General features: G+C 41.3%; 1 protein-coding gene across 1 annotated transcript in view; it reads right to left on the bottom strand.

Moving 5' to 3' along the window:
* Positions 1-26,908, bottom strand: part of adamts17 (ADAM metallopeptidase with thrombospondin type 1 motif, 17) — a 130,509-nt gene that overhangs the window by 78,543 nt on the left and 25,058 nt on the right. Inside the window, exons 5-7 of the mRNA XM_041043646.1 lie at positions 26,017-26,100; positions 25,357-25,514; positions 18,585-18,628 (exon numbers count right to left, since the gene is read on the bottom strand). Coding sequence (XP_040899580.1) covers positions 18,585-18,628; positions 25,357-25,514; positions 26,017-26,100 — 286 coding nt within the window. The remainder of the gene's footprint in view (positions 1-18,584; positions 18,629-25,356; positions 25,515-26,016; positions 26,101-26,908) is intronic.

Genomic DNA, 26,908 nt, shown 5'->3' with positions numbered 1-26,908 from the left:
GCGATAGAGAGCAAGAATTACAGTCAGCAGAAGGTTTGCTGATGTGTGTACCACACATCTGGCTTTGCTAGATGTGTGGTACTGAAAATGAGAAGACTACTGGGTCTTTCTTCAATTTCCTTAACTGCTGTGTTTTGTTGAGACTGGCTTTACTTCCTCATTGTTTGCAGTCCCCACAGCCCCCCCTAATTTAATTAAAACCCAATATGTAGAACACTATTGTGAAATGTTAACTCTTCCCTCTGTCATAAACTAGGCTGCATCTGATCAATGTGATAAAATACAGAGATGACTGTAAGGCAGAGCTATTACACCAAATATGGAAATATTTTGTGTTTCAGCCACATGTTTCATAGGACCACTTTCTTCATCACAGATAAAGAAATATATCCTACATGGTGACGTTGCTCAAGTTTAGACTGCAGAGAGGTGTAACTCTCCTTTAGACCTCTAATAAATAAACTAAAACTCCCAACAGCAGAAAATCAAATAGGCTTCTTTGGATCTGGGAGGTGCAATGTTGTGTAAAAGGTACTGTCAACACAGATGTTGAGCATATGAAAAGCTATCCACTGTTTAACCTCATTTTACAGCCGTGGTCTCCGAGAGCCCAAAGACAAGTCATGCATCATTTTCTGTGCATCTGTACCTCTTAATCTTGTCATCAGCTCAAAATATCTTTCTAAGCAATGCACATTATGTTAGGAAAAGTCAAGCTGATAAAAGGGCGGTGATTTCCAGGACCCCAAACAGCACTTAGGGGCCACTGTTGTCATCGTTCTAAACCACTGGTATCAGAAACATGTAGAAGAAAACACAAGCAGCTCATGCTTGCGCTGATCAATCACAGGTCTTGTGGCCCTCAAGCCCTGGCATGTAGTTACACCTTTAATGAGGCACAAGTCTATGCACTCAACAGCCTAACTTTGGATCCAACACACGAATGTCCCAGAATTGGCAACATTTAGGATTTTAAAATTTTATTATGATTTTGTTTTCCACAAAATTCAGAAAGTATTTATAATTATATTTGTGTAATAACACTGCTATCATTTTAGTTTTGGTTCAGCTTAAGGAGTCCTAACGTTGATCAGTTCCAAAATAATAATAAATTCATAGAACAATAGAAAGTTTGTTATTAGACATCTTGAGTAATGGGTCTGAACTTCAAAACCAACTTCTAAACAGCAGTGAACAGTCTGAGATGTTCACTGTACCATAATCACTGGAGTCAGGTCCTGCTGGTAAACAGACATGTTTGAAAGCAGGTTGACTCCTTGAGTGGTGAAAAATATTTAAAGAACAATCAATCAGCCTTTCATCCAGGCATGCTCTGAGGGGAAAGCTACAGATCTCCATCTGTCAATACACACACACACACACACACCTGGCTTTCTTTCTGCGTCTGGAGCCAGGCCATGGAGCCTCATTTGAATCCAGACAGGCATAAATTAAATCATTGACAATAATACGACAATCGAAGCAAGATGAGATTTCTGAACAAAAATGAACCCTAACAGAGAGAGAAGAACAGAAAACCAGAGAGACATGGAGAGATCATGTTTTGGCCTTATCAGCCAACATGGCACACACATGCATTACTTCACCGGTGCAGAAAGTGAATGAGGTTTCAGGATTTAGGTCTGTGTGATAAGACAGAGCTGTTCAGAAGAAACGCAGAGGAACAGCTGGAGAAGTTCAAGTGGCTGTTAGCCCATTAGATAAAGTGGAGCAATAAAGTCACAAAGATGATATAAAATTGAGGTTTAATGGGAGCTTTCCTGTTGTGTCACAAATCTGCCACAATCTGGATCATTGTCAAGCTTCATTCGCTGCTGGTCCATTTGTCTCCATTAGTAACTGTACATGTGTAACACAGCAATCTGTGCTGCACATGTTATACGTGTATATTGCAAGGTTAGTTGAAAAGGCACTGTTTACAAGAAATAGTGATGTGTAGTTAGTTTTGTAAAATGCTGACTGTATTAGCTACATGAGCTAGTCAAATCAAAGGTTTTTACAACAACACCAAGATGCAAAAAAATATTCAGATATTATGCATATTCACTTACCAAGCTGACACCATCCAAACATTAGGACAGCTGCCAGTTCTCAATCAAAGACAGCACAGAAATGAATCATGTACCTATGTATCATTGTTCTCTGTCACTGCTGCCTAAAGGCAGTGTTCAGAACAACATTCATAGTCCAAGAAAAAAGTAGCATCTTCTGTGCCAACTAAAAGGGCTCTGTCAAAAAAGATTATTGGTAGATAGATGACAACAATCATGATAACTTTCCATTGCAGTGAAACCTGTCCTACAGTACAACAAATCTCAGTCCTCAGTGGGCTATCTGGGTCACATTTCATTAGTTTGATACCATAAGTAACACACCAATACAGCTGTAAATACAAAAGTAATTTGAACAATCAATCAAAGTTGAGGGCATTCAGCATGGCTGCCACAGGGTGTGTCACATCACCTTGCCTGATACTGTCTTTACATAGGGAAAAACATGTTATAAACTAACTAAGAATTTGTTTTGCGTGTACACATATACAGAAACATAAGATTGATTAATCCTTGGAGTAAATTAACTGTTCAAGATATGTAAAAAGTTAACAAAGAAGAAGCTTTTGTACACTTTCACAAGAGGTCTTGATACTATAGTACGTCCATCTGGAAATAAAGGAGTGAAGAGGCTGTGGCTAGCATAGGGACTTTGTATGGTCCTGTTGCTTTGAGAGGGTTAACCATGGAGAGGGTCTTCCTTACACTGTCTGCAGCCACATGCAGATCCTGATCATCTGGGGGAGGAATGGTCTTCATCACCTGCACCTGCTGGTCAAATCGTGCATAGAAGTTGTTCAGCCCATCTGGAATGAAAGGCATCCCTGTTATAAGCCCGTGGTGGAGCTCTGTAATCTGTGATGGCCTGGAGCACCGTGTGTCTCTGTTCTCAGCAAAGTAGCTATTGATTCTCTGTAAGTCCATTTTGCTTCTCCGATGCCATGTGACAGGTTATTTATTGTTGCTTTGAGGGCTGCTTTCTCACCAAATCAGAATGTAGTGTTTCAGTTCCTCAGCAACATCCAATCCTCTGCTGTCAGTTGTGGCTTCAGGTTTGCCCTTGAGATGATGGTTTTAGTGACTGAGGCATGACCAGTACAGTTACTGATGTAGGCCGTCAGAGGACTGTATGGTTCTTCAGATCATTGTGGTCCTCACAGGAAGCTGTCTCTATCAACATGTTCCAATCAGTGCTTTTGAAGAAGTGCTGAAGGGCAGGGACAGCACCCTCTGGCCATACCTCAACCTGTTTCTGGAGTAAACTGGTCTCCATAACTGCGATTAGCATTACACTACAAAGAACATTATACTGACTCGTAGTCATGTCCAGGAGACTTACCCTTGCCATAGCTCATACTTGCCTAAATCAAACCCTAAACCTAACACAAGCAAAGACTGTCAACGTATTGTTAGCATCATTAGTGAACCTGTGTTGATCAGCCCTGAAACTACTGTTTGATGTGTCCTTCTAAGAGAGCCCAAAAGGGCCAACTGAAATGTAAACTAACACTTAAGCAGTCAGCTTTGTCCATTTCTGCCCAGCAACTGCTAAGTCACCAGTTGCAGTGGTGGCTGGGCCCCCCTGGGCAAGGGCGGATTGCGCACACACCACTCGGCATCCAAAGATAGACAACAGCCTATTAGCCAAAAAAAGGACAAGTCATTTCTGGTTCAGAGGAAGAAAATGAGAAGAAAGACAAGGCAGAGGAGGACACACTTTTGACTCTGCTTGTGGTCCCACATTAAGTGGGAAAAGACAGAAACTAATGATGACAACCATATATGAGACTTGAGCCTCTTTATTCTCTCAAATCAGTTCTTATAGATGCGTCAAATTCTTCTATTTGGTGAAATAAAGCTGAATTTAATTTTTAAACCGAGGTGTAATTTTTCCTGGTATAGTAGGTCCTTCTAAGGGTCACTGAAATTCAAGTTATACAGTGTCATAACTGGTAGACATACTACCAAATAAAATTTTCACTCTTTAAATACACAGCTTACTTACCGGTTCGCTTAAAACTGAGATAGGTATCACACTATGGGAAGTCCCATACACCCCCCTTCTCTACTGTCTTTGAACAGGGCAGTACTGTGACATACCTTACTCAGATTTCAGAGAACCGTGTTTACCCTGGTTACCAAAGTCTTGCAAACCCTGCATGGTATCTCACTATGGGTGATATGGCCCACTCCTTAACCCAGGAAAGCTGGCACCACAAGCCCTCCCCATGGGCTGGAACACAATTAAGGCAAACCAACTCCATGAACAGAGCACACTAATGAAGGCGCCATCACATCCAGGTAGTAAAACTAAATCAGTGTGTGTGGGTATGCTCAACTAGCAGCAGCACAGACATCACTCACAGCAATACCCTTGAGCAAGGCTCATGAAGTCACCTTCCCCCAAATGGAAAGAGCCAGCAGGCTCTCTGAGGGCAATGACTCTCATATGCCAAAGTTATTGTCTCCACTACCCAATGTGACAGATGTTGGCAAGATGAAGCCTTCCCTCTGTGAGACAGGGAACAAGACACAAAGAGCTGGTTACTCCACCTAAACCTCTTAGTTCTGCTCAAATAGATGTGTAAAGGCTCACATAGGACAAAGTGCATCAAGCCGAATTGGCCAAAGGCAGGGGATGAAAAGCAAGCAGCTCCAGTGTGGGGCACATATAAGCTAACCCTTGGCACAAACGCAGGGTTAGGGAGCAACATCACTTTCCCATAGCCAGGGGGAAACAATAAGCAGGTTGAGACAAAGCATGTAATTCACTTATCCATTTGGATGATGTCAGAGCCAGCAACAGGATAATTTTGAGTGAGAACACCTTTAAGTCAACACACTCCAGTGGTTCAAAAGGCGAGCATTGTAAGTGCCTCTAAAACATGAGGCAAATCCCACGAAGGAACTAGAGGTTTACACATAGGCCTCACCCAGTGGGGTCCCTTTATAAACCTCCTCATCCAGGAATGGTGGCTGGCCTGTCGACATATTACCAAAACTCACATGGTAGGCTGAAATTGCAGCCAAATAACCCTTAATAGCAATAAAGGCCTTACCACAGTCCAGTAAATCCTGTAGTTTGTCACATGTATAACACATCCAAAACAGAAAAGGTGATGTCCCTGGCTTCATACCATCTTTCAAGCACACACCACTTGAAGCCATACATCCTTTTGCACTTGCAACGCCTTTAACCTTGCCAGCCACCAGCTTTCCCCTGACTGGCAGTAGCTGTTAAAGCTGCAGAATAAAGCTGTGGCTTGCTAGCAACACACCCTGGCATATTAGTTTGTTAGCAAAAGATGAATGAGTGCCAGTACGTATCCACCAAGACATGAGAACCAAACTTTCTTGATGAAAAGATGTAAGCTAAACTTCTTCAAATCCAATAATTTCAACTCCAGACACACATTCAGAGACTACCTTGATGGATGTTTTGGTGAATGGTGAAGCCGAAATGCAGAAGTCACAACAGGAAATCAAGTGATATTCAAGGGGGAAAAAGCAAGAATGCTGTGTGGGGGACTGCAATACAAGTGGACAGACTGGCCCATGGAACTCAGATGATTGTTCTGTCCCCTGACAGATGTGGTGCAGGCGGAGCTTCTGGGACTGGTCCCGCCAGAAGGTGCTTCCCATTATGAGATACCAGGAAAGGTTTGAAAGAGAACAACTGATTTCTATTACATTCGCAACTTTGAGGAGAGAACTCCACCATGTCTTCCAGACATTTTCCTAATTATTCTTGGCTTAGGCTGGCATGTATAATTATTTTTACTGTTAAAAACACACTGGAAGAAAAGATGATATTCCCATCCCATATTCCTGGTTTCATTCCACTTGAGCACCTTTGTTACAGGTCATACCCCTCTCTCTTTCCCCTTGTTTCCTGCCAACTATATCAACTGTCCATTACAAGCTAAGGTGCTACTAATACAAAAAATAATGAGCTGGCTAGCTGGTGGGATGTATGGATGTATGGATACTTGCAGTGTTCACCTGTTATAAATAAGGCTGTGCCCCAAGTTTCCAGCAGATCATGGCTCACTAAGCAGCACTGTGAGGGGCATCAGAACTAAGTGAAAGTGAAAGTGAAATTGTTATTCTAGGCAAAGAGGGGCTCTCTCAGCATCAAATCACTGCAAGACTAAAAGTTTCAAAGAGGGCAGTGAATGGAACTCTAAAAGCGTAATAGCCAGGATGACATTATGAAGAATGCAAAAGAAAACTAGACACTACAAAAATTTCTGTTTGTCTTTTGTATAGTGGGTGTATTTGAGTCTTCTTTGCTGGAACAATGCTAAGGAGGGTGCTGATTTAGATGTTTCAAAGAAGACTTCATATATTTATTTCTTAAATCTTAATGAAAAATGTCATCCAAGTATTATTGTTTTTTTTTTTTTAGGTAGTAGAGTGCACATTCAACTCTGCTGGTCATTTAGTCAGACAGCATTAGTCTGCATACATTTGAGCAAAAAATTATACACAAAACTACATAGATTCATCTTAAAACCTCTTCTCAGCTGTCAATTGGATAAAACTGGTATTGGATCATCTGTGGTGACACACAGATTGAACTCTCTCCACACACTCCTTCGAACAGAACTGACTAAATCACTGGATTATAGTGAAATAATTTCAGGGCAGATGTGCAATCAGGTAAAAAAAAAAAAAAAAAAAAAATAATAATTGCACACTCTGTCCCCACAGTGTTGTTTATCATAGTTTATTCAACATATGGCTGCAAATTGGCTGCTAAACGTTCATGACCTAGAGTGGTTATTGCTGATATTGCCAGCTGTGTGACAATGTGTGGTAATTTGGCCTGTGTGTATCTGCACGCATGGTTTAATGTTAATGCTGCTGCAGCTGTGTGTGTGTGTGTGTGTTTGTGTGTGCGTTCTTCAGTTCTTGAAAAAATATTATTACTAAAACATGTAATTAAGTAACTAACTCTGATAAAATGAATGATCATTATCATTAATTTAGATCTGACACATGGGTGATAGTGAGCCTTTGACTGATTGGTTGCTTCTTGTACACAGCGTATCAGTCTGAAATGAATGAAGACCACATGATAAATAAAGTCTTAACTTGAATGCAGTGTGTAGTTTAGAGATCCTCAAACTCCCCAGCACATTTCATTAGTACAGTATCATGCAGAATGGACCCATTTAGTAAAATCCAAACACGGTGGTTTTGGATTGGACTGAGCTCAGGCTAAAGCCCTCTCCGCTGGAAACATTTTGGGCTGATGAAAACAGATGTTGGGCTGGATTGGGACATGTGTTTTTTCCTCCTCGCTGGTTTGCTGTTTTACAACCATGTATGCTTAGCTAGAGGCTACAATTATGTGTGTATAATGTGTAAGATGTGGGACAATTCTAGGAAAGCATCCTTGATGTTTTCATTCAAATAAAGAGAGAACACCTGCTGAGTGCAAGAGAAGGAGGGTTTGGTGTGAAATAAGCACTTTCCTTTTTGAATGACATGCTTCTATCTTATATTAGCGGTTGTTCATGAACCATGATAATTAACCCTCTATTTTGCTTTTACTATCCCAAAGTCAGCTGCACTGCTTGGACTGGATTTTGGGGTCTTGGCACCTGTGTTTTACATGTCTGGATATCCAAGTGTTTTTTTTTTTCTTCCATGTGAGAGAATCCCTTGCAAAAAGGCCAACACGCCCTTTTTTTACTTGTAAATCCTGATTCAGCTTGTACTAATAATAAGAGGTGTGCCTTATAATTCTGAACCAAAACAGTCCTCAACTAGAAAAAAAAATGGCTGGATTTTTTTTTTCTGTATGCCTGTATGTTGTCTCAACAAATATTTACTATCACATCCCAATCTCCTGGTCCTGGTCACTCACAGAAGACCTATCCTTTCTAAAGTAAACTTTAATCATTGTTGTCTGATAAATATAAAGGAGAAAAAAGTACATTTCCTTCTGAAGTATATCAGAGGCAAAACGGAAATACTAATGCAAAGTACATTTACCTCTAAACTGTACTTAAATCCTGTACTTGAATGATTGTAGTTCAGTACATTCCACCACTGGTGAACATCATCTGTGCAGCAATTTTGTTTCTTCTGAAACGGATCAGACAAAACCAATCAGTAAATATTTAGGGTTCAAAAGGTTAAAAACTATCACCATTCACATATTGTTTTGACGTCATTCATATCTACAAGCAGTCAGGCACGAATGCAAATTTTATAGGCATAGAAGTATGAAGCAAATAAAACTTTCATTGAAATGAATGACCTGGCCATGTTTGGTCCACGGGCTGTGGTCCTCATTAGCAGATCAGATTCCCTTGAGATGACACTGGATGCTAGTACTGAACAAGCCTTTACAATTACCGGCCCTATAAAGCCCATGTGAATAAAACAAAGCTGAGTGGTGAAGTTCCACAGTGAGGTCAGAGATGTGGCTGAGATTTTCTGCAGCATCAAAGATCCGTTGAAGCCAGCACTTCTGAGGCTAAAGCCCCCGGACAAAGAGCTGCGATCCACAGCGCTGTGGTTATCAGTGCTGGGTTTTGACCTGGTGTTAGGGGCTAGCTGGCTGATCAAACACTGATGTGTTGGCTCACATAGCTGGCAGCACATCCAGCCAGACAGCCTCAAAAGAGCCACAAAGCCTCATCAGGCCTCTGGACTCACAGCACTGTGCTGCCCACAAGCAGCTTCGGCGAGCCATTTATTTTGCGCTAATTAGCCGTTACAACATGAAGGGCTTTCCAATGAGCCACTGAATCCTGGGCAGTCGAAGCTCCCAGTGCTGACAACACAGGCCTGAGTCAGCCTGGAAGAGACGCTTTGTTCACCCTCTCACGTACACACACATATATGCACACATGCTTGCACATAAACACATGCAAATACTGGTTCACCGTAGATTGACCCCCCCTGACCTTGATGTCACACTGACCTCCCCCACCTATACACGCACCACAGACAACGCTGCACACACACACTGTACACAAATATACACACAAGTGCAGTCACATATATTTACTGTTAATGCTCTACCTAGGGCAAACTATGTGCAGACATAATATTGATTTTCATTTCTATGCAGATGATACGCTGCTGTATTTCCCAGTAAAGCCTCTTTCAGAGATATGTCATTTTTTTATGTCCTGCCTTGCTGAAATTAAGAACTGTCTGTTCACACATTTCATGCAGGTGGCTGACTGTATATTAGAAATAGCTATAATTATATCTCCTGCCTGCAGCACCAGCAGCATTAATAACCGTTTGTCTAGTCTGAGAGCCTTATCAAATAATGTTAAAAAAAAAAAGAAAAAAAAAAAGAGGCCAGCAACCAAGGTGTGGTTTTTCACTCAGGGTTGTCCTTTGCTGGTCAGGTGACTAAAGTGGTGCAGTGCTGCTCTGTCCAGCTGTGACATTTAACCAAGATCAGGTCACTCCTTTCATTTGCAGATCTTTGAAAGGTCATCCATTCTTTTCTCACCCCCAGACTCAACTACTGAAACACACTTATCAGCAGGAAATACTACAACGGACTACAAGCACTGCTGCCAGACTTTTAACACATTCTCGGAGAAGTGACCACTTCACATCAATCCATGCTGCCCTTCACTCGTTACCTGTAAGTTTTACTACTGATTTTAAAATTTAACTCTGCTTATATCTGCCAGCTCCTTATGAGCTCCTGATCACTGCTTTCCTTATAAATCTTTTTTTTCTTGCTGCTTTCTTAATTGATATTAGTTGTAACTTTATATTATGTTATCTTGGTTTACATTTTACATTTACTGTATTAATAAAGTTAGTATATGTTTCTAAATGACCTAACATGCATCTTTGGCATTACCTTTTGACATCTGTACTGATATTTCTTACTCTATGTCAGGTATACACTTAGCTGGTAGTGAGAAGCATAGCTCTATTAATATAAGTGGATACAGTGTGGTGAGTCAGCCTCGCCTCTACTTTTTTCCAGCAGCCAAAGTCTGGAAGCAGCATCTCCTGTCACTGTACATTTAACATTAGTGAGACATGCTTCCCAAATAAGTCTGGGGTATGTGTGGATTTCCAGTAACCAGGTTACTAAAGTGTGTGTGGGTAAACAAGTTTCCCAATTACCTGCAAACCTGATTTCTCTGAGTAATGTAGTAACGTAAGTGCATGTAAACACGCTGATTATGACATCACACAGGATAGCTGTGGGGGACATCATGTCCATGAAATAGCACAGGCCCTGCACACAAGACTGAATGAAAACCAAAGCCAGACAACAGCAAGCTGTCAGTGAACACCAATGCAAAATTACTAACAGCCTCCACCGTGAGAAGGTCAAAGGTCACTGAGTCTATCCACATTCACTGCCAGTGATCATCTTTGAAGAGACAGGAGTTTTCATGTTCACACATGTACCACAACAGCAACTACAACTGTGCCAACTGGGTAAACTCCATCTGCTGAAGAAGACTACAAGATGTGGTCACATGTATGGTTATGGAAAAAAGTACTATCACAATATTTTTATATTTTTTCCTACTGATCAATATTGGTTATTATCAATATAATCATTTACTACCGTCACCATTACTTTTCTCTGTATCCTCCATAAAACTGAGGCAGTACTACTTTTGAAAAATGTGCCCTAAGACTTAATACCTGAAATCATCCACTTTCATGGGCTTTAAGTCTTTTTCCACCGCTCTAACTGGCATCACATCTTTCACTATAAAATATTATAAAACTGCTCTTTCTGTGTCCCTGCTTCTTTTTTGAGCTCTTATCACATCAGGTAATGACCAAAAGGCCAGCAACTGCTGCTGAGGTTTGAAGTAACATTACCACAGGATGCTTGAATTTGAGTTTAGGAGCTCGTGCTTGCAGTTTGGGGCCTTCTGTGTGCTGGGATGGTAATGTCACAGTGTGTGTTGCTGTATCTTACTCTCTTTGTGTGTGTGTGTGTGTGTGTGTCTGTGTCTCTCTCTCTCACACAGGGTGTGAATCAGCTGATTTGTACAGCGTCACCTCCCACCAGTCAGCAGCTACTCCATAAAGTCAACCATGACTCTCCAGTCATCCGGCCATCATTCAACATCAACATCCCACCAACCCCCTAATCTCCCAGTTACATCCCTGCTCCAGCAAAGCAAACACAGGAAATAGGATACTACTACAAATATGACTTTTATCCCTGTCCCACCCACCAACACACTTCACTGAGGCTGTTTAGGGTCAGACTTCCATCAGTCTGCTGATTTATGAGAACGGGTTGTGTCTTTGTTTAAATACTTATATTAGTCAGTCTGTATAATCTCTTTAGGTTTTCATGGAGGCTATAAACCTAAAAAAAATGAAGTAATGAAAAAGAAAATGCTGAGGTACACCACAGGCGTTAATTCAAATCACACTTAATTCAAATCCACAAAAGCAAATCCAGCTGCCTGTATCCTTCATTTGTGTCCAATACTGGAAACTCTGTGTTTTAGTTCTTACAGTCAAAGGGGGGTACATGCCAGTTCCCCTGTTTGATCATTCCTTGCTGTCAAACCTGTTCAGTAACACGTGAGACTGAAAATCCCCTGACATCCGGTAGAAGCTATAGTTCCACTTTTCCCAAAACATGTGGGTCAATGAATCATTTACAAACTATTAGACATTCAAATCGTGACCTACTGTTAAAGCTGACTCATAGCTGATCCAGCTCTGCTGTTGTCATCAGAGACAGGTATCAGTTCAAATGACAGTTCAGAGGAAAGGATTTCTAATATCTCCTCACATTGTTTCTTCAGAGAGACTAAGCTGCAAATGAGGGACCTGTGATGTACTATAGGATGTGATCTATGGTAAGGGGGTCCCTGCTCCATCTCTCCATCAGTTTCAGGGTCCTTGGCCGAAAAAACATTGAAGAACCCTGCTCTAAAGTCAATTCATAAATGCTCCTAAATTTCCTACATTAAATTTCTGATCTTTGGTAGAAAACCTGAGAGGACAGCTGTTTCTGAAGACAGCGATATCTTTAACTGAGGTAATCTTTGTCACTACATCTATGAGCCTATTTAGGAATTTTCAGTATGAATAAACACTGAATCCAGGGCCTTAGTGAGACATCAAACCAGGAATTATAGAGCACCAAACTGTGTTTTTAGCATGAAAACTGAAACTGAAATTTACAGATAAAATCAATATTGAATATTGACCAAAGGCATCAAATACTGGAAACATCATTATGTGCTCCTCCTTTGTTCCAGTGAGGAGCCAAACACAGCGAGTTCATGTGCTCTGATGGAAGCCGTAAAGAAAAACAAGAACCAAGCTGAATTTTTTGAGTGGGGGTGAGGGCACTATGACCACATTTGATTATCACTCTGCTTGTACTGAAAGAGCCACCACAGTAATCTAACTCTTGAGCAGCACATAAGTCATAAGGAGAAATCCGGGGTAAATAGTTGGTTTTTATCAGCATGGGCCCCAATATTAATGAGGTCACTGGATTCTGGTGTTGTACCAGATCTCTGGAAAAAAAAGGCATTAATAACATCTGTCCTTAAAATAGCTTGCCCTTAGAAAACTAATGCTTTTAGACCCATGGCCCTGACATCAGTTATGTCAAATTCTAGGTAGCCCAACAATTAGATCCCTACCATTTTTATTTTATTTATTTTTTTATAGAGATGCCATAAAGGAACAGAGGATGCACGTAATTGTATAGTTCATCTTAGAATCCCAGAGCTTTCACCAAACCTTCAGTTTATTAGAAGAGATAGAACAGACTGACTTCTGTTGGTGTGATGATGATTGTATACCGTTCTTTATGGGGAATGTGGATTTGTGCAGTAAGGGATAACGTAATAGGTTAATGCAAGCAGACAGCAGACAGATCTACCGTATATGCATTCTTGAGTGTTTCGTCTTTTGAATATTTCAGAATTCTGAGTATTTCTCCTGAGTAATTTACTGTACAACCACTTCTTATCAAGCTGTTTATGAGGAGTATGATGTGCATTACTGTTGGAGTATCTGGTACTGTGCAGAAGCAGCACTGGGTGTCCAAGGAAAATTTCTCTCTAAGGCATTAAAGTCTGATCTTAACCAGGACCATCAGCATTCCCAAACCTTTTTACTGTCACCAAAAGCTTTGAGTTGCCTAAAATAACACAAGCTCTTTCACAGTCATTTGAGCCAGTTATTATAAAAATACTGATTAGTGCAGATTTACTTATCTCCATCTCCCTATGTAAAGTGGAGCTGTTTGTACAGTTAAAAGAGATCAACAGTTGTGAGTCCCTAGAATCCTGTCAAACACTGTTCCACGCTGCCTTTGTGTGTATTTAGGAACCTTCTGACATGAGGACTGAGACAGCCCGGAGAGGAGAAACAGAAAGGGGAAACGTGGGTGGTAGGGGTTTTGAAGCAGGACCTTTAATGAGTGCTGTGATTATAGTGAGGCTCAAAGTGGGTCACACACTTTGGGCCTGCTCGCACAAAGAGCAGGAGTGTTCTCATTGTGTAGGAAGATTAGCAGGTTGAGAGTATTATGGCAGGGCAGAGCTGTGCAGGGCCAGGCATGGCCAGGAGCTGCCACAATGCCTCACAACACACAGCGCTGCCTCTGTCTGCATCTACTTCCATTACCTCATAGCTATGTGCATGCTGATAATATGTGGGAAGTAGTGCTATGTAGGGTAAGACTGAGATATGGAGCCAATCAGAGCTTATACGCTAGTACGCTTGTGAGTTTCATCCACCTCTCATATGAAGCCCCTTACTTTGTACTTCATTAGCTATTTATTGTGCAAGTGTACAATACAAATTTTGTTCAAACCCCAAAAAGTCCCAAAGACAACAAATAGTAAAGAATCTCTGAAGCAAAAATTATATTTTACTTTCAAAGCTATGTTTTCATCCCATGGCCTCCATCAGGCATGAATGTTAGAGCTTCCCATTCATTGGAGGTTATCTGAGGTGAATTACCAAACACACCTCCAGCAAGAACACTCCCATCGTCTTATTGTATTAAATGGTCAAGTTTACATGCCAAAAACTCATGTTAGTAGAATAATGGTTCACATTTTGAGCCGCGGCCTCCTTAATCAACAAGACTCTTTAGAAGACATTATCAGTCCAGCACTAGTGCCTCTGCTGACCTGATGAAAAAGGAGGTCTGGTCAGAGTGTAAACTGAAGCTCATTCCTGTGGATGAAAGAAAATCTCTCAACACCTGTCGTGCTGTTGAAGAGACTGCTTAGAAAACATCTGACACTGAGCACCAGCATCACAAGAAAGGATTTCAAAGCTAACTTTATATAATCTTCAGTCATTAATTTTTTGCTGCCACATGCTGCTGTTATTCCTCTGTGGCTCAATGTCTGCTCCTTCCTGTTCAAATTTTCTCTGTCACTTCCACTTTCTCACACTGTCAAAATCCTTACATTCACAATTAATTTATCAACACACTTGACCACTGGTCCCTCTGTCTGCGTTCCCTGGTTTCTGTTCTTTACATATCATTGCATTCCAGTCCATCCATCTTTCAAACACTCTACTGTGCACTCCACCTCCTCCCCATCTCCACCGTGACATCCAGGACTTCCAGGGAGTCTCAACTGAAAGTTTCCATCATTCACCTGCTGGCTCTACTCCACCACCACCACCACCAGCATCTGGACTCACCGGACCCTGTGTTTAATGAAGATGCTTCACATCGTCTGAGTCTAAGCACCAAAATGTTCCTTAGTAAACATTTTCATACACTTCCAACTTATCTTTCCTTGTGCTGCAGGATCTTGGCTTCCCCTTGGTAGAGTGGCTCTGCATTCTGGGGTTGCCAGACCTCTCCACGGTAATCAGATGATACATGTAATACCACTAAATGCATTTATAGACCTCACATGTTATACATTAGATTTAAAGGTGTCAAGCTTTCAAGTAAAAGTGATACTGTAAAGATACCAGACCCTGGACAGTCTGAGTCGGGTCAGCAACATTTGGTGAATCCTGCTTCATCACAGAGGTCCAGGTAATGGTGCAAGACACTTTAAAAATCCAAAAGCATACTTGTGTCAACATTTCAGCATTCTAGGATTAATATATTTCAAGAGAATACACCAATGACAGTTTGCTAAGATGTATTTCTGTGCAGAGAGCCATTCAGTTTAACCACAGGCTGGCTGTGTCAAGGAAGCAAAGAACTAGCTTAGCAGGAAAAAGGGAAGAAAAAGTCTTTCCTCACTCCAGTGGGTAAATGAGGCTGAGGTGACACAGTCCACTAATGAAAGTTAGGAAAAGCCACCATATCTCCTCTACATACACCCCCACTGTATAACCCGTCACCTTGTTTATGAACCTTCAAGAAATCATAAAAAGCAAACCTGTAAGCAAGCCTGGTATTATGATAGTAGGATTGTCAGCATGTGCAGAAAAGTGAATTGCACTTAAAAGGAGACAACATCTGCTCTTGGCAGGATGTTTGATCTGCTGTTTTCATATTAGAAACTCAGAACATCCCAGACAACAATAAGCTTCTTCTGAAGAAAACTGTCCACAGATTACCTAAACTGTCAGTGCCTCATGAGGAGGAGAGTCCTGTGTTTAAGCAGGATGAAAGCAGCAAAAGTGATTGTCACATGTGCTCACCTGTAATGTGTGAGAATGTATTATTTCTTTCCCATTTCCAAGTGTGTCAGACGTGCAGCCAGGCAAGCCTGACCACAAAATTACCAAAAGCCTGTCATCTGGCACACACAGGGGCACAGGGCACACTGGACTGTAATAGACACCGCACTGCCGGCTTCACCAAAGTAGAGCCTTTAGTCTGTTTTCCCTGCCTGTGCAAGTAGATTCCACTTTAACAGCTGGAAAACCGAGGCCCCTAGGTTTTCTTTTCTTTTTTTTTTTAACATTACAAGCCATGCCAAGTTATTATTTTTGTGTCATTCACATTTTTGTGAGCAGTCAGCCAGAACCGACCAGAAAACAGACAAAGAATGTGCAGTGGATGTTCAGACACCTTGCCTTGGACCATGCTCGGACGCCTTATCCATTACCTCATGTGTGTAATGTGAGATGGGCAGGGAGGTTTAAATGGAGCTATTATGCAAGGCGTCAGCTTTATCTGCCATTATACTAAACTATGACGAGAATGTTTGTGCTTGAACCGCATGTTGTTGCAGAAAAAAAAACACATCCACTCCAGAAGAAACAGAGACAGAGAAAGTGAAGGTTTTTGTTTTTTGTTGTTTGTTTTGTTAAATATTATAGATATCCCCGAAACCTATAACTATGCAACTTTACATTAATAATTAATTGTTTACAGTAAACTCTCCACATAAAAATTCATCTAAATGCTATTGGACCTGATGTGAAGCTTAATGGCTCCAGGCAACAGAGCAGTATGAGGCCAGACAGGAAACCAGACAGCCAGTCACACATGCAACAAACTCACTCAAACACTTAAATAACACACACACACACACGCACACGCACACACGCACACGCGCACACACACACACACACACACACAGGGAGATTCTCCACATAAAAGAGATGAAAAGTGTGTAGGGGCCCTGTCTTAATTTCAGCTGTAGGCACTGACTGAGTGTGGAAACACTGATACTCCTTCCTGTTTCAAGAGGGGAATTCCTCCTCGTATGAAATCAGCAGATTTATTGGACTGTTCAAAGGTTTATTTTATATGACAAGGTTTCCCTATGACAAACACTTCTGAGGTGCTGTTGCTCTCTCAGGAGCTCAGATGGCAGTATATTACAGAGACTGACACAGATAAAGTCAGTGCATGATTCCTCTGATTTGTTTACTCCTTTCATTCTGTCTCTGTATCATTTACACTGCAGGGAATGTTTGTGCCCTTTGGTAAACTAAATATACTGAGCCAAAAAAAAAAAAAACCCTTCAAAGTTCATATGGTCAAATAGGGAAACAAGCACAAAAGAAAACTGCTTTGGCTTTGATGGCTGGAGGCCAATTCCTTGACTTCCAAGGGCATAAATCACAATTGTGAATGGAAGAGGTCCAACATTACATAATACAGAAACAGAGAGGTTCACAGAGGCAGGAGAAATTCGTGGAGCAAAAGGATCAGGACTACACAGGGTAGACCATTCTTCAGCAACCCTGTTTATACACTACTAATTTCTTTTGACAGTAAACATAATTGCTGCCTGGATTACATTCACTGGTAACATTTGTTTCCAATGCAATAAGTGTGATGTTACTACACAGGTCAGTGGATGGTTTGGACCTCAAAGCTCTGGATGACTGAGTGCAGGGTTCACATCCTACAACCAGTGGGTTGTTGGGGATAGGATACTAAAACACTTGTTTTGGGTTAGGAAAGATTGCTGGTTTTGATTAAACTTTAAACAACTGTCAGTGTCACTGTCTGGTTCTTCACATCACAATCCTTCCCAAACCTTAAATGCCTGCTTAAGGTCGCCTAACCACAACCATAAAAATGTTTATCATGCTTTAGTTGCCCATAGCAGACTGTGTAGGAAAACAAATTAAATATGTTGCCTATAAACTTTATGCACATATGTTCAATAGGAAGCTGTGTTCAGACTGACATCAGTTCAGTCCATTTATAGCAATAAGGTCAGAAGCAGAGAGCACTGGCAGATAAAGTCAACTCAAACGAGCGCTTCCACTGGCCGCAGATCAGACCTGCACCAATATATATGTGTATATAGGTTATACAAGTTATTGGTTTAGATAAAGATAAATACATGTACAACAAATTCCACTCCGTCCTACATGTAAAATATATAGAAAGATACAGACTTCAACATGCAAACAGACTTCAGATCAAATATCTGAAAACACATTGCATTGGCCAACTGAACATGCACAATTACACATTCCTAGATCACTTTGTAGCATGAACAGGTTTACTCTGCTGTTAGCCTTGAGACCATCAAGGTGGAGGATGAAATCCTGAGTGAATTTACCTGTATCAGTGAAAATCCTTTTTTTGTTGTTGTTGTTGTTGTTGTTGTTGTTGTTGTTGTTGTTGTTCCAAACCTCCACTGAGAGGTGGGATCGTGCTAATATAGCATTCTGGAAATGCCATTCTACAAACTGCATGCAGAAAAAAATGTTTCACCATGAGACTCTGTGTCTACGGTAATGACTTTTTCAGTGTGTTTCTGTATAATGAGTCGTCAAGGGTCATTAAATGGAAAAAGAGAGGGAATTTGCAGGGTTTGTATGTGAATAAATGTATGTCTATCTTTGTGAGGACCAATTTGAGTTTTAAACCTTAGGATTAAGGATATTTAAGTGAGAATTTCAGACATTTCATACAATCCATATAAAGGGCTTGACCTGGCTTCAGCAGCAGTGAGATAATGCTGTGATGCTTAATGTTGGGTTAGAAGCCAGGGATGCATTATATCAACGAGAGAGCTCACATGTATAGAAGTACAAATGTGTGTGCATGTGTGTGAGTGAGAGAGAGACAGTGAGTGTGTCTGTTGGTGCAAGAGACATCATTGTACTCACCCACAGTATCACAGGGCTCATCTTTATGAACGCAGAAATCTGTCCTGAAAAACAAACAAGACAGAGTTTACTAAGTGTACTGAAAGTTAGGAAACCATTCATGTAGAACCCTGTCCATGCTGGACAGGGTTCTACATCAGGGTGACACTAACAAAGAACTAGGTAACCAACCATGCTGGATGGAAAAAATGCGTTTATAGTTATTCCAAATGACACCACACCAGAAGGCGTGGTGAATAGCCAGCTGTCATAGAGAGGGGTCGAGACATGATAATCGCTTAAACATGGGTATAAAAGCACACAATTTCCAACAGTCTCTGCTGGAAAACATTCATGATGTTGTAAACACTTTTACGGTTGTAAACACTACAAGTGACAGAGGTAGTTGTGTGAAGAATGGAAAAATGAGACCCAGAGACAGTTCAAACCCTGCTTATTCTCTTACCTCTCACTGCTTACAGTACTATTAGCTTTGAGCTCCCATTTCCACTCTACATTTTGATTACGGGGTTCTCCAATTCTAGTCCAGTGCTGACTAAATCCCACTCCAGAGCAAGGTCCTCCTTGCTTTTTCATGGGGACACCACTAACCAAAGGAATATTCACTGTTTTTTACGGTTAGAAGAACATTCATATGTCTACAAGGTAAAATTCCCCAGGGAAGTTTTCTTGGCATCTACAGTTTTCCTGTGGGGTAAAAGATGTTCTTGGAATATTCTTTAAAATTTCCAGAACGCTGCACAGTTACAGGAGCTTTCATCGCTCTCCAGATATTTTGGGGAGGTAAAGTAATCATGAAGGACTCATTAGTACATGTCTCCTGAAGGTACAGTGGTGAAATAATGTCAAATTAGCCCTGGGCTTCCTGTGCCCTATAGATTTAATGCTAACCCAGGGATCAGAGATGTAAGAGAACAGACCACTGGTTTTGCTATTTGCCACAGAACTAAATTCAGCCCCGTCCAGAGCTCTGTACAGAGTCTGTTGAGAGTTCAAACAGGACCTTCATTCCAAGTTCTGGCTCCTGATGGGATATGGTAAAATTATTTGTCACAAGTGTCGGCTGACATGCTTTCAATCAACATTTCACTGATGAGCCCCAAAGGAAGAAAGCTACTAAGACTTTTAGACCAAGTCCACACTACTGCAGATACATTTTTAAGTGAATCTTTTCACCTGTTCCATCCATCATAAGCTGCCTTTTAAAAATATCTCACAGTAATATCTGTCTTACACCACAGTAGGAGACAACTGAGATTTACTAGAGTGCTGAAATTTGACAATCAGCTGGTCAATAAAGTGTTTAAGGTTTACGATCACTGTACAAACTTGCTTAAAACTACTGGGTGTAACTTGACCATTTTTGATGTTTGATGTTTTTTTTTCTTTAGTCTTGACAAAAATGGAAAGGTCCAGCTTGTGCACAATTTTATATTGTTTCCCAGGTCACATTTAACCAATATTCAGAAAAAGTTTAAAGCAGACCTCAAAGCTTATACAACAATATTTGTTTCCTCCATACTGCTATGTTTGCCAGGGTTCTCACTTGTCTCTAGATATCATTACATATGGTCTACATTGGAAAAAAAAAATTAAAAATAGGTCACAAGATTCCCTGACACTGTCCCCATATCTGCCCCTGTAAACAGATGCTTATAGTGTATGCAAGGGCATATTACGTACACTTTTTAAGTACACTGTGTGAGTAAAAGGATCCAAGCTCCCATTTCACTGATTTAGCCATAACAGCAAGCTCTTATTCAAAGATAGCTTGGGATACATATATTCTCCAAGGATAATATGTCAAAGGGTAATGCCTTTGTAATATGGAGTGATCTGAACTCCACCTGGAGGTCTTACCTTCCCCATACACCATCCAAAGCAGTAACTGTAGGGGCTATGCAGAATTCTGAATCTGGCCTGGTTCAAGCTAGCTCAACAGCTAGTCAATGCAATGTCACACTGCTTTGTAGCAAAAGTTGGTTCAAGGCCTGGTTCAAATTTTTTTTGCCAGACAACCTTGCATTGTTTTGCTGGTGCCCCCTGTGTTGTTTTGAGAGGCTGACACCATTCAAATGAATTCCAGGGCTGCATTTTTCCCATACAGGGCTCAAGTCAGTCTGAACGTGACCTTAAAGGCAACACAACATACTATACTGTTTAAATCTGATGTGATCGAGCATAAGCGGTCGTGCTTATCAAGACGACACCACACTCTTGCCAAATGATAGGCCAGATGTGGAGGGAAAACTCAGGAGTCATAAACATTTTAGGCAACAGGTTTTTACGACCCTGGGCAATGCTGAGTGTGCTAGCACTACAGCAACAACGGTGGAGGAGGAGAGGTTCCCACTGACATGTGGGAGTCCTCAGCTAGGTGTGAACAGCTGCTGGTCAGCTTCTGAGAACCAGACCTCAACAAGAGCAGGCTGCCAGTGTGACAACTGTGAGTATGATTAAATGTTATACTGTGCAAATTGTGTGTTTTGTATTCTCTGATACAGGTTTTTGGAAGGACCAGGCAGTGACAGTCGTAAAGTGGCCAATAAAGGCATAAAGCGGTAGTTAGGTAGAGATAACTTTTGTCAGTCCTGTAACTTCATATCTAGGGCCAATCTACAGGTTGGCAGAGGCAGCTTCAATAACCACTGTTTAAACTGAGCTGGCTACTGATCAGCAATTGTAGAGTCATTAATTGTAGAGTCAATTGTAGAGTCATTCAGAAAAAACTGAATTTGTTTTACATTACTGAAATGGTCAATCAATAAAGATACTGATCTGTGTTTAGTCAAGCCCTCACCTCAACTATTTCTGTACAGAATTTCACAATGAGTGAAGCCTGCAGGCCCCACTGCAGATAATCAGGCTGCGAGCTGTGAGGAGCAGTGAGAGCCTGCCGTGAGGTTTCCATCAGCATTAAGAGGATATGGTGGCACGGAGCTGTTTGCCTTCTCAGAAGGATGCAAAGTTTTGAAGCAGGACATAAAGGGATCACTGTTGAGGACGTTTCCTCTGACAAACACTGGAGACAACTCATGTAGAAGGTTGAAGTGAGTTCAAACAGGAGCGTCAGTGATAACGAGCCTGAGCTCACACATGAGGCCGACACACAAAACACACAGAGAAAAAGACGCTGCACTGTATGGGAACTGTTTTTTACATTAAAAGAAAAAAAGAGATGATCATTAATTATAAATTGAAATGCACATCATATAATGATCATACATCATACAACAAACATATTTATTGTATACATTTCCTCCAGTAACCTCTGTGCTTATAGGGTCAGTGATTCATTGCTGAACCTGTCATCATTGTTATTACACCCATGGCCCTACACCCAACAGCTGAGGAGGACTGGACACTGTGACAGCAGCATCTGCAGCACTGTGATCAAACTTTGATTTATTACTGCCAAAATGCTTTTACAATACCTAAAAAAAAGTGGGACCACGTAAGCTCTTCTATGAGGGTTTCTGGCCTGTTAGAACTTACTCTGAGATGCTTGATAAATACAGGCCCTGAACAACAGGAAACCATCTGAATCTCTTCTTTGTCGTCCTCTCTCAGTCAGCAAACAACTAAACTACCATCACGCAACATGTGTTACTGTGCTGAGCCTCGGCTGGTTAAACCTCCGTCAGGCCCCTCCTGCTCTCAGATCACATCCAAAGTGTTTCTGATTCTGCTGTAAGACAACTGAAGTTATATATACTGTGAATATTGAGTTTGCAGTGTATACACAGCACCTGTCAACCAGGTGAACACTGTTGCTGCACTCATATCACTACTCTATGATTACAAAGAAATCTGGCAAAATAAACATAAAGACAGCTTAATGATAACAGCTGTTAGAGTTAATAAGAGTTAATAAAAAAAGTTAGATGTAATGGAAAGCTTTTATCTTTATAACATGCATCATCAGGTTCACATCATTTTCCAAAAGCTCTGTTTTCAGTGTGCCCACTAAAATATGAAGCTGCAGTTTTCAGATTTATTTGCTTTGGAAAGTGTCTTTGAAAAGATCTATTTTCAGCTTTGTCTTCCTGTGGACAAAAGGATAAGAAAAAAAAAAAAAAAAAGAGCTGCCTGTGTTGGTGTTATACTGGTAGCACTCACAAGTGTCCCACCCTGCTGTGTGAATGCCACACCTTTGCCACGGTGGCGCCGCACTTGTGGCAAACCATATAATGTGCTTACACACAACTTCGCTCAGGCGAAGCCACCACAGCAGGGTGGGTTGGGGTGTGATGTCACATCATGCAACACTGAAATGGTACAATACATTTTACTAAAGAACGATTAAAAGAGAAGATAACTTGAGGAAAACTATATGTAGCTACACATTTCCACAACATGCTGCTTTATCACAGCCACAACTACTGTCATCACTGTTTTGTTCCCCAGCAATGCAATAAAATTCTCCCTCAGTGTTTTACTCAGTAATACTACAAAAAAAGAGCATCTCTACAGCTTTAACAGGAAAAGACGCACTGAAAAAGTCCTGTGAGTGTGGTTTAATGCTTCTACATCATCAATCTATGAAAAATACACTGCACTGCTTGCAATACGAGTTTGAGCTGGATGCACAAAGTAAAGCTTGTTATAGTTACTGACTCACTGTCTCTGTAATGTGTGTTACTGTATTTATACTCTGGTATAAACAGGTAGTGAGCTGTCACAGTCCTCAGGCTGGTGTGTGGTCGCTCCACAATGAAACTGACTGCTTAGATCAATGTAAATTAAATCCTTTGTCTGACAACATCAACAGAGCTACAGGTTGATGTCAACAGCTGGGAGCTGGGACACACTAAGTGGAAATGGATGGACGGATGGATGAATGGATGGATAAACCAATTGAGAATGAAGACATGGACTAATCAATTTGCATCTGGCCTCCACACATAGAAGAGGCCTTTCATTCTTCTTGTAGCTTCATGTTCTTCCAGGGGGCTGAAACACTTGAAGGAATAGTTATATTTTTTGGGAGATGAGCTGAGATGATCATGTCACTGCGTCAGTGAATCAGGGGTTGAACTGAGTAGTTCCCAGAGTGAGTAAGAGCGTCTGTAGAAATGTGAAGTTTTATCTCCAACAACATTTTATTGATTTTTTTTTCCTAAAACACAACAACCTTCATGTGGCACAGCTCCTTTGTATCCTGGTATCTCTACATTTCACCTGATTGACATGAAATCATCCACACACCAATATCAAATATCTTGTTATTTCCTCCTAAGACACTGTTAATAAGCTGTAAGAAAATTACTGCAGGCATGTCATCCACATGGGCTGTCCGCTAGCTATGGCAGATTACAGCAACACAGCCACACACACACACAAACGGAGGACGCAGAGCAGCCACGCGTGACAGGAAACCTGAGAGCGATGTGATTTAATTTGCCTGCATGTTGCCTCGCTCCCACCCTGACGGCTGCTGGCAGCATCCCTCTCCTTCCTTTCCAGCAGATGCTGATCTTGAATGCTCCTGTCCTCACAGAGGAAGCCTCATGACAGAGGAGGGGTGGGAGGGCAGAGACGAGAGGGCAGATCGGGTTTATAACAAACCACCTCAAGAACAAAAGGCCGCTGTATATGAGCCCTCCTCCCTCTCCTCTCAGTAAAGGCAGACATGAGAGAATCCATCAGTAGACACGAGCACTAATTTATACAAGAGGATTCCTCTTACTCCCACTTCATCTTTTACCCCCCAGGTAAAAACTATACATAAATCAAAAGAATGCATCATCATAGAGCAGCATATCCAGTCAATATGCAGAGAAATTAGCCACGGCCTTTATGAGGTGGTACAGTTAGTAAATGAAAACTACAAGGTGTGTGTCTTGCAAGCATGACCCATTTTATGTAATTTACTACAACTTCTCTAACACATATAAATGTTAAATGGGCAATGATCCACAGGTGGATACTTTCTGTGTTAATTTTGTCTGACTCTGAGACAAGGGTTTGAAATGATCACGTACAAACCAAGTTTAGTTGGATGGAAGATGAAGGAGGCCTGAGCAGCTTTCCCACATATATACATATACACTGTTCTGTGTGAATTTTTGTTTAAATGATAAGCCTAGTTTCTATAGGCAGGTAGAAACCGCCCTGCTAGCTTCCTCCTGGAGAGAACTGATACAGGTATCAGGCTTTTGTCAGGTGTTTTACAAGTACACAAGTGCATGACAAAGACTTTAGACAGGGAAAGTAAACCTGGAACAACTGGATGATGGAGAAGTAATCACATGATGCAATGCTTTATATTTAAAATAATTCTATTCCAAGTCCAGCTGAGAGTGAAAGTAACAGAGCAGCATCTAGAAGTTTAAACCAGTTGCTTTCTACAGCTCAACGTTTGAGTACAGGTAAAGTTCTGACATTTGAAATGTGAGCAAACGCTGTGGTGTGTCGTCTCACCGCACTGACACACACATACAACAATACACACACACTTAAAAAAAAAGTTTAAAGGAGGAAATCTGTTTACTGATCTGTTGCTGCATGAAGTTTAATACAGAGATACATTCGCTGTTTACTTGCATAACCTTGTTTCTCTTAGAAACTTTTTCTTCAAAATTCAAATGACATTCAAACCTTAAATATTCCATCATTTCTCTTTGCAAACACAAATCAGCTGCAACCACATCAGTTACTATAACACTGAAAACGGGACAGCCTTGTTCTTCATAGTGAAGATGAAAGCAGAGGACCAAGGGCTGAGATCACATTTATCATTCCTTCATCTGAGGAAGTGCTAGTTTCATACCTGGTGACCAGCACAGCAGTATCCACGGGTGGGATGTCATCCCTTCCACCAGGAACGTGGTTGGTGCCGAGGTACCGCGGCCCCCCAAACTCTTGATACTGCCAGTTACAGAAGCTCTCCAGAGACCTTTCTCCATGATGGCCCACATTTAGAGTCTCCTGATCAACAGATACAGAGCAGATTAACTTCATCCAAAAAAATGATATGACAGATTCTAAAATCATTTTACAGTGTGTGTCCTTTATCTTTGGGTCTGCTGCCCAATGTTAAACACCTAAACTTGAACTAGAACTTTTTTGAGTGCAGGAATTTTTCACCTATTTTGGAAGCTTTCACTTGCTTGGAAACCAAAGTACTGTGTGGAGGCTTCGCATTACATCAGATAAAAATCTTCACACCGATGAAATCAAAATGGAGAATCAAATTTTGTTCATTGTTAAACACAAATTACTTAGAATCTTGAGTAAGGGAGCTTTTATTTTGGAGTCCACAGGACAAAGTGTTTTAAAGGAAAAAAGGGAATCTCTATTCTGAGGGGCATGAGCTTCCTCTCCCACACACACACACACACAGGGTGTGGCCAGCATCTGCTGACAGTCAGGTTGTTAGGGTCAACAGAGAGTTAAAGAGGGGTCAAAGAGGGTGAAAGGTCAGGCTTACAGGGCGGCTGTGAAGCAGCACCAGCTTGGTGACTCGAATGTTGATCCTGACTCCCAGACTCTGGTGGTGGAACATGTTGTAGACCTGCAAGAGATGGAGCAGCACTATTACAGAGTTCAACATCAGAAAGACAAAAAGAGCACAGAGGAGTCAAGGTGAAGAAATCAGCAATTATATACAGGCCCCAGACAATGTTGTTTCTGTTCACAGCTTCTGTCTCAAGAGGCTGGTAATCTGATGAGGTATTGTCATCAGAGTTAGGAAGGAGGTGGTTAAGTCTGCAGACACCGCAAGCCATGGAAATGCCTGACCTCAACCCTTACCCTGACCTAACCCTGATTCTAAACCAGGGGTGTCCAAACTGTTCCACAAAGGGCCGTGTGGCTGCAGGTTTTTGCTCCAACCAATGAAGAGCACACAGTTTGACCAATCAACTCTCTGAAGACTGAGATCAGTTGATTAAATGAGTCAAGTCTGGTGTGCTGCTGCTTGGTTGGAACAAAAACCTGCAGCCACATGGCCCTTTGTGGAACAGTTTGCCCACCCCTGTTCTAAACTGAACCCTCAAACAGCCCTCTGAAGGTGTGTCAGAGAGTAAGGACCGGCCTAAATGTCCTCACTTTCACTTTCCTCTGTCCCAAAGTAAAATACTCACACTGACCCACTGTGAAGTCCGTATCCACAGACACACGACTGAGATCGAAACATGGTGATATTCATGAAATCTCAGCACACACAACATACAAATCAGACAGGTTCATGGTTTCACACACTCTCCCACACCATTACCACAGTCTCTGTTAGTTTTCTTTGCAGTCATTTAAGTCACACAAAACACATCCACAGTTTGTTTAGTTTAGATTTTTGTTGATTGTTCCATTTTGACTCTACA

The sequence above is a fragment of the Toxotes jaculatrix genome, chromosome 1 (genome assembly GCF_017976425.1).
Source record: "Toxotes jaculatrix isolate fToxJac2 chromosome 1, fToxJac2.pri, whole genome shotgun sequence".
In the NCBI taxonomy this organism is placed as follows: Eukaryota; Metazoa; Chordata; class Actinopteri; family Toxotidae; genus Toxotes; species Toxotes jaculatrix.
The sequence above is the reverse complement of the archived record's forward strand: the minus strand, read 5'-3'. Positions and strand labels throughout refer to the sequence as shown.